Genomic DNA, 15,799 nt, shown 5'->3' with positions numbered 1-15,799 from the left:
GTACTTGGATGACTTTAATCTCATCTTAATTCCAACAGCCCTTCGAGGTAGGAATGAAATCTCTTATAGATGGTGCAAGTGAAGCTCTGAGAAGTAGTATTCCTAGGAGTTCCTGTCGTGGCTCAGCAGTAACAAACCCAACTAGTATCCATGAGGATACAGATTCGATCCCTGGCCTTGATCAGTGGGTTAAGGATCTGGTGTTGCCGTGAGCTTCGGTGCAGGGTCACAGATGCGGCTTGGATCCTGCGTTGCTGTGGCTGTTGTGTAGGCCGGCAGCTGTAGCTTTGATTCGACCCCAGGCCTGGGAACCTCCATATGCCGTGAGTGCAGCCCTAAAAAGACCCAAAAAAGGCAACTTTCCTATATTTTCTCACCTGGTTACAGATTCTTCACAGACTTATCATTACCTGGCATTGTTTATTTTACACTCTTGTTTATCATCTATCTCCTCCCTCACAGTATAAACCCCATGATAGCAGGGCTTTTACATATTTTGTTCACTGTTGTACCCCCAGGAACAGTGCCTGGCACACAGTAGGTGCCTAGTAAATATCCGCCAAATGAATGAAAAGCTGGAGCCAGGGTCCAGAATGAAAGGCAGACTCCTTGCAAGGACCAGTCAGAGAGAGCAAAATGGGAGAACTAAATAATATCTGGAAAATGGCATGTTTCTAAAACCTCCAGTGGTCATGGATGAAATCTCTCAGATCTACTTCTCTCACACTCCTAAAATCCAGGTCCAAAAAAATGATATTAAAAATGGGCCTGCTACTGACATTCACAAATCTGAATCCATCCGGCCTGGTGCCAAGGGAGTCCAGGCAAACCTAGCCTCAGATTAAGGGTTTCTACAGCGGCCAAAGCAAATCTGACTTTTTTCTTTGTGTGTATAAGGACTTGTCCACTGTCCCAGGAAGAAATCCCTATTTTAGCAAGGTGGAGATGTGGCACTAAGAAGAGAATGAGAAGGAACTTGTGCATGTCTTATGTGAATCAGCAGAAATTCCTAGAAAAGTTCCCTTGGACAATGACCCCATAAGATCTCTGACTTCTGCCAGAAGTCTGCCTTTCCAGACTTTCTGCCTAGCCACAGAGGGTTCTGGGACAGGCATTTACTTGAGTAGCCTCAGGTGGTTCACTGAATGATCACTAACTTACAAAGGACTAAACATGAAATGTAAGCTTGAACCTACCACCTTAACTTGGGAAACAGAAGGGATGTCACTGACTACAACTCCCACTGCAAATGACCGCTCCATTGATCTGTTTGCAGAATGGGACTAGCCCCACCTACCCAGGCAGAACTAGCTGATGGATAGTTTTCCTGGAGAAAGCTCTGGATGGGTAATCAATAGTGCAGTGATACCAAAGCTATGGATGTTTGGAAGAAAGGTACCTAACCTGTTCAGGGGACTCAGCGAAGACTTCCCAGAAGCAGTGACCCCTGAGGAGACACCGAAAAGACAAGTAAGAGTTGAGGAAAGGGCATTCCAAGCTGCGACTAAAGTTTAAGCAAAGGCCCATGGGCGAGAGATGTCCTGAACCTTCAGGCAACTGTATACAGCTAGAGGGAAGGTATAAGACGAAAGTGGGTGAAATGTGCCTAGAGAGAGAAGCTGGGCCTGAATCAAGACTGGGCTTTATCCTGAAGAATATATGGTGGGAGTACACTTGAACAGATATGCAATTTAGGAACACTGTGGAGGGTAGAAGGGAGGCTGCAGAGAAGTTCAAAGGCTGAGGCAGTGATGGCCAACATTCATGAGTGCTATGTGCTAGGCATTGTTCCAGCAGTAAGTTCTTATCTGGTGGGGAGGGGCGAGGAGGAGGATGGCAGAATGGTGAAAGTGGCTGTGGATAGATGGATTTGAGAGATACACAAAGCAGAAAGTCAAAATGGGAGAGGAACAGACAACTCTTTCTTGCTCTCTTCTTATTCCCTAATAGCCCCCGTGCTGAGGCAGAGGAAGGCAAGGACTTTGTCCTTTTCACTGTTGTATCCCCAGCATCTATATTCTGCCAAGTAAAACAAGAAAGCACAGTAAAAGTTTGCTGAATGTACATAAGAAAAAGCCATGTCTTTTGGCTGGCCTTCAGCCAGAATCTAAACTACAGAGTCTTAAACTTTTGTGTGTGTGTGCAGCATCTTTTTGACAGTTTGGTAAATCTTATGAACTCTTCTTAGAATGTTTTTAAGTGTACAAATAAGATAAAGGAAATACACCATACTGAAATACAGTAATCAAAATGTTTTTTAAATGTTATGATACATTACCAAAGAAACACCTGTATCACCGCACTACATAACAAATCTAGTAGCAGATATAATAATTATTGTAATTCCAAAGTGATGATGAGAAGAATATTATTTCAAGATACTTGCTACAACTGTATATGATATACAAATATCTCTGATTTCTACTGGTGACCAAGGAACAGGTGTTGCTAATACCTAGGGTGGGCCTGCTTTCTTAAAGGAAATGTTAGAGCCCCCCCCCCCAAAAAGAAATATATAGTTTATCCACTGACACTTAGAGGTCAAGAAAAGGAAGATGTGATTCATCTGCTGACACTTGAGGGTCTGTAGACCTCAGGTCGAGAACCTTTAGACTTCAATGGAGGTAGAACAGCTCATAGGGAGGCAGTAAAAACTTTTTCTCCCCTTGGCTACAGGGGATGTTTTCTGCTCTAGATTCAGATCAGAGGGGCCATGCTTGCCGAGAGGTGACCAACAGGCCAAGAGAGGCTGGGCATCCAGGAGGAGCTCTGTGGGGAGGTGCCCCAGGTGAGAGCACAAAAGGCTCGATGGCCAAGGGGGTGCCCCTAAAGACCACTGAGAGCATGGCCTGGTTCATCCTGCACACCTAGCAGAGCCTTGGGACCCTAGCAATGCCTAGTGACTACCAGGCTGTGAGCACAGCTAGAGAAGAAAGATGAGAGAGGACCATATAACCCTTGAGGCAGTGTATCTACCGCAACACGTGGAACAATCTCAGGCAAGGTGCCCGAGCAACAGGGAATTTCAGCTCTGAAAACTGAGAAGAACTGACTTCAAAGATAAGCACATGGCCCAGGCCACAAAACACTGCACACTCCTGGGTATACCCAAGACATGGATCCTCAACCACCCCGAGGCTCATCCTTAGGTCCCTAAAAGAATGACACCGAAACCCAAAGGGAAAGGGAACTCTTTCACCCTCAGAAAACCATAGCCCTTTCTGGAGAACCAACTGAACATCACCAGACCTGTCTGCAGTAGGTTTTCTCTGCTCTCAGACCCTGAAGATCCCAATGATTCCCCCCAAAGGTGCATGTTTTCTGTATCCTAAACAAAAGATTTAGGGAATACTTGGTAAAGTTTAAGAAATTTTTTTAAAATTTCTTTTTTTAAAAAAAAAAATAGAGAAATGGAGAGCTCCTGTTGCGGCTCAACAGAACAAATCTGACTAGTATCCATGAGGACGCAGGTTGGATCCCTGGCCTCATACAGTGGGTTAAGGATCCGGCATTGCCGTGAGCTGTGGTGTAGGTTGCACACTTGGCTCGGATCTGGCGTTGCTGTGGCTGTGGTGTAGGCCGGTGGCTACAGCTCCGATTCAACCCCTAGCTTGGGAACCTCCATATGCCACAGGTGTTGGCCAAAAACAAAAAACAAAAAAGAATCTAAGACAAATAAAAAATGTTTTCCTAGAACCTATTTCACACCTTCTAAAAAAGTGTTAAGATGAAATATATATAGTTATCATAATCAATTACTTTGAGAACATTCCAAATGATGTCCCCCCAAAATCACATACGATAGCATTACCCGGATTGTTTGCCCAGTAGCAATGCTCAACCCTAGAAAGGAAGGTTTTCTGAGGGGGGCTTTCAGGCTACAAAAGACCAGTCTGAAACCCATTGAACAAAATGTTTTCAGAGCCAACAATAAGCAAAAGAGGTTCCTGAACTGTTAAATAGAAGAGTACTCCTAAAATGTTAATAATAAACATTAACTGAAACCACGTCCCCACCTCCTGTAATGTGTGTGGAGGTGACCAGAATAAGCAGAGAGGAAGAGAAAAATCTGTCTTCTCTCCTTATAATGCAACTGAAAGAGGATGGAGCTCGGGGTGGAGTTCTACTGCCCTCATCTTCCAGCTTTGGGACTATGGGCAAGTTTCTTCAGCTTTCTGATCCTTGTGCTCCCAGTTTATAAAATGAAGCTAATAATACTGACCTCGTAGGCTTCCCACAAGCATCAAATGAGGCAACAAGGATAAAAGCAGTTCTTAATTCCAAACGGCTTTACAAACATAAGGCAATACCATATCATCCAACATGAAGTGAAGAAGGACCCAGAATCTTCAACCCAGAGCAACTCTGGAGTCACTGGGGGCAGTGACAGTGATAAAAAAGCATGAGAAGGGCCGCTTTCCATACGCAATCACAGGATGAGTGGTGATAGGAAAGGAGAGGTCTAAATACCTAAGCAAGGCTGAGGGACTCAAAAGCTCAAATCAAAGAACTTGTGAGTGACATTCTTCTTATTTAAAGAGTTTATAACTTTGTGAGCATGAGTCTGAAATGCTCTGTTTCCTCAGTTCTTCCCCTTCCCCACAAAAACAACTGCTTTTGTGAAACCATCTTTGGGAATGCAACTTTTCTTAGGATGGAACTGCTGCACTAGAGGGGAGGGGGCAGTACCTTAAAGGAATATTTGCGACTTATGCGATCCTCAGGGGCCACCGGCGAGATCACGTAGCTGGGCAGAGGGATGCTTCCAAGGACCGCTTCTTCTCGGCTGTCTTTGAACGGAAAAACACATCAGAATAACTTCCTGTGGCACCTTCCTTGGGCTGGTCCATCTCCCTGCCCTAGTTGAGGGCTCCTTAGCTCTCCCAGGAAGACTGCAATCACGGTGGGCAGTCAGGTGCTCTGGGGAGCTTTGTGCTACTGCTGGAACTACACAGGGGGACCAGGCAGGGCCTTCTCCCTGAGGACAGGGACAGCCATGGAAACACACTCGGCTTGACCTGCTAACTCCTAAAACACAGCAGCATACCAAGTGCCGCAGGAATACACAGGTGGGAATGGCACACCGCCCGGGGAAAGTTGAGAAGGCTTCAGAAGGTGATATTGTAAAGTGTTGTAAAGGATGGGTGAGGGCATTCTGGGTAGTGCACACCTCAGAGGCAAAGTTAGAACCGATGTGAAATAACCTACCTTCTACATCTATTCTCTTCCTACCCCAGACCATCTGTGTTACCAGAGATAACTTCCTAACGACAGAGTTGGTCCCACTACTCTCCTACTTAGAGGTACTTGCTGACTTTCCACTGGACACAGAATGAAGCCCAACTTCCTCAGCCTAGTATCACAGCCCTTTTGCATTTTGGCTCTTAACCACTTTCTGAGCCTTGTACCCAGCACATCCTCCATGCAAGACTCACTCTGACGTAACAGGTCTGTCACTCCACTTTCTTCTGTTTCTAGAACTTTAATCAAGTTGTTGCTTCTGCTTGGATGCCCATCTTCCCCCAACCCATGAGCAAAGCTCTACCCACCCCTCAAAGCCCAATTCAAACCCTATCTCTTCTAAGGAGCCTCCTCAAATTCTCCAATATGGAATTAACTTTTTGCTCCCCTGAAATGCCTAAGCAGTTTGGATGTCTTCCAAAGCACCTGTCACAGCTTAATCTTATCTTAAAAGTAGCTATCTTTTCCTCCATATTTTGAGCCTTACTTCCTTCTGACATTTGCACAGCCTCTAACTCTATGTGCTGGGCCTCCACAAATGTTCATATAGTCAATTTAATTCACCGGCTGCCCATTCGCTAACAGGGAATAAAACGAGATGGCAGGTTACAAAGCACAACAATTCACCCATACTTCCCATCCCCCCACATTGCATCAGAGGTGTGCCTATGCCTCAAATGGGGCAGAAGCTAGAAAGACTCCAGATCTTGAGACCCTAAGTAGAAAGCAAACCAGATTCTTATTTTAATTCAACAAATAGCACTTTCAGGGAGTTCCCGTCGTGGCGCAGTGGTTAACGAATCCGACTAGGAACCATGAGGTTGCGGGTTCGATCCCTGGCCTTGCTCAGTGGGTTAACGATCCGGCATTGCCGTGAGCTGTGGTGTAGCTTGCAGGCTATAGCTCCAGCGTTGCTGTGGCTGTGACGTAGGCAGGCGGCTACAGCTCCGATTAGACCCCTAGCCTGGGAACCTCCATATGCCGCGACAGCGGCCCTAGAAAAGGCAAAAAGACAAAAAAAAAAAAGACCAAAAAAAAAGGCACTTTCAGTGCTGGGAGTGGTAAAAATGAAGTCACCAACCATCCACATATGTAAAAGTGAACACGGTGGCAGTTGAACAAGGTATTAATTAGCTCAGGCCAATGGCCCATTCACTGCATTTGAGAAGACCAACTACCACTGTCATCACCTCAGCACCCCTTCCAACACAGAGCCCTTGGTAGCCTGAGCCTCAGCTCACCTTTATAGTAAAACAAGCAATAATCAGCAAGCACAAACCACCTCCTTTTCCACAGCCTCATCCCAGAACTGTCCTGAAAAGCAAAGGAAACGAATCAGGGCAATATCTGAGCATGCTGTCCCCCTCCCCAGTCATGTACACCTGGATCCTAGAACCAAGACTTGCCCATATTCACTCTTTTTTTTCAGTAAATTAGTGAATTTTTATTGTGTGGCCATTCTTTGAATAGGACATTAAAATTTAATTTAAACCAATGATGGTTTATCCCCAGGGAGTTTTATTTCCTGGAAACGGATTAATAAATCTTAAGCATCCTTCTTTCAGATAGGAAGACATGAATTCAAAAATACAGTTCTCCCATTACAAAAGAAATCAGCTTTTAACAAAAAGGAAGTTATTCATTCATTCATTCAGGTGCTATGCTATAAAATGCCTTCACTTCTACTGATTACAAAATTGATTTACATAGTATGGAAAAAAAGAGTTTAAGTTAGATAATTAATCAATGAGGCAAAGTAAGCTCTCCTTTGACTAAGTTCAGTTCTCTACCCCAAAGGATCGATTTTGTTCTGTTTTCTTTTTGTTCAACAGAAGGAGACCTGGATTTTCTTGCTGTCAAACTATCTCATAATAAGACTCTGTCTTTACTCATCTAAAAGATAAATCATTACATTTATTATTAGGTGATTGCAGAAATTTTTTTGAAAAATATGGCTAGGGTAGGAAAACAGTAGTGTTTTAGGGTCGCTTTTCTTCCACATCTAGAATTTGGAATTTTTTTTTTTTTTCCTAGAGCTACTTTTAGCAGTTGAAACTGTCTTTCTGCTGCAAAAGTGTTTAATAGGCTTAAGCTTTTAAAAATTTTGTTCCTTTTCTACTTACTTAAGTGCTAAAAACAAATTTAACTTGGTAAGTTCATGCATTTCTTGGTTTTAACTTTTGCATTAACCATGTGATCTCTAAGGTCTTGGCCTATGAAATTTGCTTTGTTTGGAAAGCTCTTCTCCATCCTTCCACACCTGGTTCAAACGTCGCTTCCTCTGAGGAGCCCTTCAGGACTCCCCTAAGCGCAGCTATATTTTCTCTGCTGTGTCCACAGCACTCTACACAGACCTCGGTTACAGCTACAGCGCAGCCAAGGGCCTGCTCCAGGGGGCGGAAGTTGGGAAGAAGAATTATTCATAATCTTTTTCCCTCCTCATTTCAAAGGAGCGGCCTTTTGTTTAATGGGAACTGGGATGCAAATGGGAATTCGGTCAAAGGGTTAGATTACGGAGGTAAGAAATGAGAATGAGGAGAGAGCTGTGAAGGAAGAGGGTGAAGGAGAGGGTGGCGCCAAAGGAGTCTCTGCCAGGAGAGGCCAGAGATCTGTGGGAGTTGCCATGGGGGGAAGAACTGGGGGAGAGAGAGATTTCAGAAGGACTTTTGGGGATGTCTTCAGTGTGATGTGCAAGGTCATGCCCTCCTCTGTCTTCCCACAAAGAACACAACGCCACTGTCAGAGTTTATGGGGTTCTGCAAATATGGTATGTGGGAGACTGTGATGGGTGATGACATGACATGAGAGAGGTGTATCACATCTCCCCCCACAGACGATGCCATGAGTTCCTCAAGGGCAGGAAGCACATGCCACTCATCTGTATCCTTGCTGGGAGAGCACTCAGGATATGGCAGGCACTTGGTGGGTGAAAGGATGGACAGGTGGATGGATGGCAAGAAGGGAAGGAAGGAGACAAAGGGACGTGTTCTCTGACCCTGAGAGTTCACGGCCTATCCATGGCCAGAGGACCAGAAGCAGCACAACTGGTGGTGAGGAGAGCGATGAAGGATGGCCTCCGGGGAGATAGAGCTGATGGGGCTTCCTGACGGGAAGGATGTGGGAGAAGGAGGAGCTGGTGATGGTGCCGAGGCTTCTGACCGGAGTGTCTGGGAGGATGGGGAACCATCGACAAGATCCAGAAAATGCAGGTTGGGGGAAAACAGAGGTAAGGGGTGAAGACGCAAGGAGCTGAGTTTGGATGATTTGGAATATGAGGTTCCCTAGATATGTATGCTAGACTGGGGGAAAGGAAAGGATGGACTTTTTCAGCCAAATGATCACAAAGGCTCTTTAACATCAGGAAGGCAAGTGCTGGCAGAGGGTTGGCAAGAAGGCTGGTTTCATGCTGACCCACCCACACTCAGGCCTGGGTCCCAGCACCGGGAACCAAAGCAGTTAAGTGTGTTTGAGGAAGGAAGCTGCAGCCATTAAGCAGACTGTCCACTTACAAAAAAATGAACAGCAAATTGCTTAGCACAGTGGGCAGAATCTACTGGCCTCAAACAAACTCAGGAAGAGAAAGCTTATTATGAGTCTGTTCCCAGCTCCCAGGGGTCAGAGTATGGAAGGAAATCAGCAAGAATGATCTCCCCGACACCCTCCCTCCTCAATCTCCTCACCTGCTTGTGCAGCCAGCCCCTCACCACCACTGGAACATTCAGGTTCCTCCGAATAGCCTGGTCCCTCTTCCCAAAGCTGTGGACTTTACTGCTGGACTTTATGATCTAGGAAAGAGCAGACTTGAACTCTAGCAGCAAGACGGATTTTGGGCAGCCCAGAGAAGCACTTGCATGAGAGAAGGGCTATAGGCTTCCTGTGCCTTAATCTACACGGTGGCACCCCTTCATCAAAAGAACAGGAGTTCCTGCTGTGGCACAATGAGATTGATGGTGTCCCTGCAGTGGCAGGAATGTGGGTTTGATCCCCAGCCTAGTGCAGTGGATTGAGAGATCCAGCATTTGCTGCAGCTGTGGTGAAGATTGCAACTCTGGCTTGGATTTGATCCCTGGTCTGGGACTGCATATACTGCAGGGCAGCAAAAAAAAAAAAAAGAACAGCAAGAAGAGGAGTTCCCACTGTGTTGCAGTGGAAACAAATCTTACTAGTACCCATGAGGATGCGGGTTCAACTCCTGGCCTCGATCAGTGGGTTGGGGATCCGGCGTTGCCAAGAGCTGTGGTATAGGTCGCAGATGCAGCTTAAACCTCAAATTGCTGTTGCTGTGGTGAAGGCCGGCAAATGCAGCTCCTGTTCGACCCCTAGCCTGGGAACTTCCATATCCTGCAAGTGCAGCCCTAAAAAGCAAAAAGAAAAAAAAAAAAAGAAAGAAAGAACAACAAGAAGACAGAGAATGAGTGTGCACAAGGCCATAACATCCTAATTAAATGGCAAGTCCAAGAGTTAGCAAGCTTCCTGTCTACATCACAGAGGGAAAAAAACATGTAAAGGGAGTTTTCAATCAATGTTCACTAGCAGCTGCTAGCCCTAACATGTCCTGTAGCTTTTCTGCTACTTGTATTTACAGTTTTTGCCAATTTCCAGATATTTACCTTGCCCTTCTGCACAATGCTGGTCCTCTCTTCCCTGCTCCTCAGTCAGTGCTTCCACATCCTGGGCACAGAAACCTCTGGGCCCCTCTGTCACATATCTCACCAGGGGGTCTCTAACACACGTGTGAACAGAGGTGTGGCCCTCCCAGACACACCAGGAAAATGGAGAAAGTGTCCAAGACCCTAGAGGGCAGTCCTGGTTCCGTCACTTTTCTTGGACAAGTGACATAACCCCAACTGGTCTCAATTTCCTGATCTGTCATTTGGGCAGAATACCTCTTACATGTCTCCCTCACAAAACAAAGGTGAAGGTCAAAATGGGTTTCCGGCTACTAAGGTGCTTGGCAAAATACAGAAGAGAGGACGTTAGGGGCAAGTGGCCAGGGGCTCACCTTGGGGCCAGGCTTGGCCTCCACGGTGGAAGTGGTCCCAGCCGTGGACGTTTCACTGACCATGCTGGACGGTCTTTGGTTTCTCTCTTGCTTTGACATATGTGGATTTGGCCTGTGGAGAGACAGAGGGAAATCAGTGAATAAGTGGCCAGGCTGCAGCAAGAAGTAGAATCTCAGATTCGTTTCAGGTTAGAACTGGTTGATGGGCCTTAAAGAACCCAGGTCAGATCATCCGGAGACCACCTAATTCCAGACTGCCACTGGAGGGCCTCCATGTCCAGCCTACCCATCTGCTTCAGGGAATCAAGAGCATGATGGATGGCCAATCTCCACATCCTGACACTCCACAAAGGGGTCAAGGCTGTCACTGCTGCCTGCCATCCCGAGGTCCCCAGTTATTCCACTCTTACTCGGAGGTCTGCAGCAAACGCCCCATCAAATGGGCACACACAGCAGTCACACCGCTCTTCAGAGCAAGAGGAATCCATACTCCTCACACATACACACCTCCATCTCCCTGGCTCCCCAAAGAAACCGTTTATAATTAGTAACAAGAAATCACTGGCGCACACATCCACACCCCCAGATACACAGAGAGAATCGCTTACATAAATGCCAGTGGGGCTTGCCTCCCAAAATAGACTCCTTAACAAAGAGTCCTATTCTAGGAACACTCCATTAGCCCCAAAATAGAGCCACTGGAGATATTAACTCCTTGTGCCATGCCTGGAGAGCAGGAAGAAAGGAAGCATGCCTGGGTCCCCAGTGAGAAATCCCTTGATTTCATCAGTATCATCCTCATCAGTATCCAGTGACATCACGCTTTCCACCGAGAAGCTCCACCTGGCCTGGGAGGGCCAGCACCCTGGGAACATAAACATCTCCATACCGCACTTAAAAGACACTGTCAAGAACCCTTCTCACCTGCCTCCACAGATCCCCAGCATTTACCAGAGTTTTTCAAAGCAGCAGCAGCAGCAACAAAGGACTCCACACAAATCCAATCCCTATCCTCGATCAGCTTGATGCTTGATTCCCAGACCCTGCCAACTCCAGGATCTGCAAGCCTTTCTCAAAGTCTAAGAACCAGTGTGGTAAGGCTGGGGAGTCGCTGGTCTCATGGGCAACAGGATCCAGGTAGCTGCAGTAAACTGAGGCTTTTTGCCTGAGAAGTGGAGAACATCTGACTTGGAGGGCAGGGCCCTGAGGAGGTGGGGCTGGAGGATCCAGGCAAGACTGCTGAGGAAGACGCACTCTGGATGTCCGCTGGCCAGGGTCGCTTTGACAGAAGTGCTACGAGGAAAAATCCTAGTTTCCACCTTGGAGATAATGCTGCTTCCTTCAAAACCACTGCTGCTCAAAGGCTAAGAGATCCTTCCCCCAACCCAGGACAGAGTCCTGACACCCTGCACCATTAGGGAAGTTCTTTGCAGAAGTAGCCGTGACCACCGTGCTCTCTGGGCTGCGCCAGCAGGCACCAGCTTTCCTGGGGGCTGGGCTCTGTAGGATGCTTGGCAGCTGGAAGTGCAAGTCCCACCAGGCAGAAAGATCACTGGCTCCTTATCAGCTCAGGCACTCACTCCAGAGTCCCCGCCCCCGGCTTCCATCCCAGCCAGACTTTTGTTACTGCTCCCCCTCGGAGAATGTCACCACACTTACAGCCTGCTCACTGTTGGCAGAGACTGTGTGCAGCAGAGAGATAACCGCTCACCGGGGGTGGGAAGGGGCTCTGAGAGGCTGCCTTGTCCAGCCCCTGCCTCCAGGCAGAACTATGCCCGAAATGTCTTCCTGGAACCTGGTCTTGCCTGACTTTTCAGATTTCCACAGGCTGAGACAGGGAAGAAGAGTTCTCAGGTCATCTCAGTTATGGAGCTGTATCTAAGCCAAAACTCAGGAAACAAAGTCCCAACAATAAAAAAAGGTTTGTTTGGGATTTTTACCTGTTTAAATTGGCTTCCAGTTAAGACACTGATAGAGGGTTATTATAGAAGAATTGAGAAATATAAGAGAAAAAAAAAAGCTAAAAGGAAAGAAAAAAGTCACGATAGTTCTGGTACCCAAAGGTAAAGAGTTTTGAATACTTGATATATTTACTGTCATTCTTTTTTATATGCCTGGGTTTATTTCCAGGGGGTAAGGGATGAGATGGGTGCTTTTTTGTTTTCATATAATTGTGATCATACTATATTTAGGATTCTGCATCTTGATTTTTAAAATTTATTGTAACACAGACACTTTCACCTTTCTTTTAATTTCATCCACATCATTTTAAATGACTGCATCACATTCCATCCACTAGATTGCTCTTCTGTGGGACAAAGAAGAGACGATCTGGATTTACAATTGGCCCAGGAAATCCGGGACAGATGGCCACTTTTGCATCTTACAGTCTTGAGCTCTTACTTTTAATCATCCTCCTGCATTCTAACCCCATGTCCCCTCAGCACACCAGCTTCTGGGATGCTGGCTAGCCAGGGATCCCTCCAGCCAAAAGTACAGGAAGGAAGATGACTGCCCTGCAGCCATGGGTGGATGAGGAAAGAAGGTATGACCGCCACCTGGAGAGGCAGGTAGGAACAGATTTCAGCTGGAAAAGGACTGGTGTGGCCCCAACACTGATCATCAGTGAGGGACAGCTGGGGGGGACACAGGGAAAATACACGAAGACAACTCCATTTTCCATGACTATAGAGACCTCTGCTCAGTCAGAGCCAGAGAAAGCTGGCTTATTAGGGGATGGGACTACCAAGTTCAAACTAAATCTGCCCCAGGGAGAGGACTATGTCATCTCTACAAACTGGGGGGATGTCTTCACCAGGGTTCCCTACTCAAGCTAAAGACTCAGCCGTCACCTGGCAGTCCTTGACCCGGCTCTTTGAGAGAACAAGGTGCACACAGCTAACCACGCAGCCAGGTAACAAGGTCTGCCTTCAGAGGATGTTCCTCTGAATCTCTTCAGCATGAGTAATGAATGATCTCTTATGTCCTCCAAGGGTGACTATGACACTATGACTTCTAGAAATCACTAGAAGTTAACTGGAATTTCAACTCGTTTTTGAAAAAATAAAATAAGAACAAGATGGTGGTCATGCCTGGAACACTACTTGGAATCCAAAAGTGAGGATATAAAAAAAAAATCTCAAAAACAATTGTCTTGGAGTTCCCACTGTGGCTCTCAAGAACCCCACATAGGGAGTTCCCATTGTGGTTCAGTGGAAACGAACCTGACTAGTATCCATGAGGATGTGGGTTCCATTCCTGGCCTCACTCAGTGGGTTAAGGATCTGGCATTGCCGTGAGCTGTGGTGTAGGTCACAGACGCAGCTCAGATCCCACGTTGCTGTGGCTATGGTGTAGGCTGGCAGCTGTAGCTTTGATTCGACCCCTAGCCTGGGAACCTCCATATGCCTCGGGTGTGGCCTAAAAAGAAAAAGAAAAAGAACTAACCCAGTGAGAGGACATCGGTGTCTATGAGGATACAGGTTCAATCCCTGGCCTCATTCAGTGGGTTAAGGATCTGGTGTTCCCAAAAGCTGCAGCGTAGGTTGCAGATGGGGCTCAGATCTGGCGTTGCTGTGGCGTAGGTCAGTGGCTGCAGCTCTGATTCGACCCCTAGCCCAGGAACTTCCATTTGGCTCAGATTTGGCCCTAAAAAGAAACAAAACAAAACAACAACACAGATTGTCTCACTTGGTTGAAAAGCTGGCTCCAATAGAAACTTCTAGAGGTCATTTACCACACTGTTTTGAGCAATGGGAACATCAATAGTGCAGGTGTGTAGTGTCCTGAAGAAACAACTCTGAAAGGATCATCACTCACTTGGATGTGGGCATTCTGACACCTATGTGCTTAGGCCAGTTACAACTTATAGGTGCACTCCCCACTTAGTCTGGCAGGACAGATACTGACTTGCCCTCAGCGCCTCAGACCGAGTTATACTCCTGACAGGTTTCACTCAAGAATGGACCCCTCCCCCAGAGATGAGCCTGTGCTCCTGAGCTGAGCAGCTGTGAAGGTGGTTTGGTTCCCAACCGCATGCCCTCAGGCACATGAGTCACACAGATCCCGGGAGAGGAGACAAAACCCCTGCACACGCTATGGGAAGGCAGGCTCTCCGAGTGTCATTAAATAAAATCTATTAACTTAAAAGGCTGTTTGCCAGGTTTCTGTGCTATGTGGATTCCCAAAGTACAGTGGGATGGTCTGAACAAAGACTTCTCTTTTCCTTCACTTGGGCTACATGAATGCTGATTATTTTGCTGGAGGGGTGTGGGCTGAAGTTCAAAACAGTGAGCCACTCAACTGCCTCCCATCTGAAAAGAACAAAAGAAGTTCGAACCAGATAAAAATCAGTCTGGAGAAGCCCAAGAGGAAAGTCTCTGCATTCTACTCTGAACTTCCTCAAGGATGTGTCAGGTGAGCCTGGGCAGAAGTCACCTTCTCTCTCCCTCAATCTATCCATCTACTAAAGGAGCTGCTTCTGCTTCCTACATATCCAGGAGCAAATGCACATAACACTGACAGACATGGTAAGAAAGAAAAGTTATGAAAATCAGAAGCCATTACTTTCTGTTAGGTCTCAATTTAGGTGATGTTGGTTATTGGGCTCCTTGGCGCCCTCTCAGACAACATCCTGAACTGGAGCAGACAAGTGGCATCAAGGTAAGACCCTATTGTTGTTGTAATAGCTAGGTCACCAGGCCAAGTACCGCCAACCCTTAGGGACAGGTACACAAGATCAAGCAAGCAGAGAGACCTGTTCACTATACCTGTTCACTGCCTAATGTGTCAGGCACTTTGCCTGCATTATCTCACTTAACCCTGCAGAGCCAGTTTTACTTTCTCCATTCTGTCAAAGAGGAAATGGAGACACAGAGCCATTAATGACTTCCCCAAGACAGAACCTGGACTCCAAGACCTGGCCTTTGGCACATAGACACCATCCCACGGCAATTCCTAAGGTCTGGTAGAAACAGGCTTTTGTTTTTCTCAGCGCCAAGACCAACTCCCAAACCAAGAAGATCCTTTGGGGTGGGAAGATCATGGGCCCAGATACTAGGATCTCAACAAATTTCTGCAGCTTACTGACTCCTCCATGAGCTACTCTGGGCCTCAGTTTCCATTTTTTGCAAAATAGGGTGGAAAGAACTCTCATCTCCCAAGGTGGCTGTGTGGACTGAAGCGGTGCTTTGAAAACCATAAAGCTCTGCACTCAATTAAAAGCACTGTTTCGTGACTCTTACCAGTGGAGACGCCTGAATTTAAATCTCAGGTGTACTTTTTTTTTTAATTTCCATGGCACTTCTCTCCAGAAAGCTCAAGGTACTAAACAATTACCTTCTAAACAGCAATCACTGGCTATAAACAGCCCTATAAACACCTTATCTGGGGCTTCTTTAAGGTGTAATAATCCTGTGGCTGAAGGACTGGCCTCCCATTCTTTCCCCAGGAGAAAGATAACGTCAAGAGGCTAAGATGGGAAGTTAGAAACCCATGGGGAATAAGAACCTCTTACTGAGAAGGTATCATTAGATGACATCTGTGTTCCATTAATTC

At 46.5% G+C, this 15,799-nt stretch overlaps 1 protein-coding gene across 9 annotated transcripts in view; it reads right to left on the bottom strand.

Moving 5' to 3' along the window:
- Positions 1 to 15,799, bottom strand: part of PLEKHA7 (pleckstrin homology domain containing A7) — a 229,023-nt gene that overhangs the window by 71,519 nt on the left and 141,705 nt on the right. For all 9 annotated transcript variants that reach the window (XM_047776198.1, XM_047776202.1, XM_047776201.1 and 6 more), the window contains 4 exons: positions 10,244 to 10,355; positions 8,922 to 9,026; positions 6,483 to 6,555; positions 4,690 to 4,790 (listed from right to left, as the gene is read on the bottom strand). In XM_047776198.1, coding sequence (XP_047632154.1) covers positions 4,690 to 4,790; positions 6,483 to 6,555; positions 8,922 to 9,026; positions 10,244 to 10,355 — 391 coding nt within the window. The remainder of the gene's footprint in view (positions 1 to 4,689; positions 4,791 to 6,482; positions 6,556 to 8,921; positions 9,027 to 10,243; positions 10,356 to 15,799) is intronic.

The sequence above is a fragment of the Phacochoerus africanus genome, chromosome 4 (genome assembly GCF_016906955.1).
Source record: "Phacochoerus africanus isolate WHEZ1 chromosome 4, ROS_Pafr_v1, whole genome shotgun sequence".
In the NCBI taxonomy this organism is placed as follows: Eukaryota; Metazoa; Chordata; class Mammalia; order Artiodactyla; family Suidae; genus Phacochoerus; species Phacochoerus africanus.
Note: the sequence above shows the minus strand (reverse complement) of the source record. Positions and strands in the feature narration are given on the sequence as shown.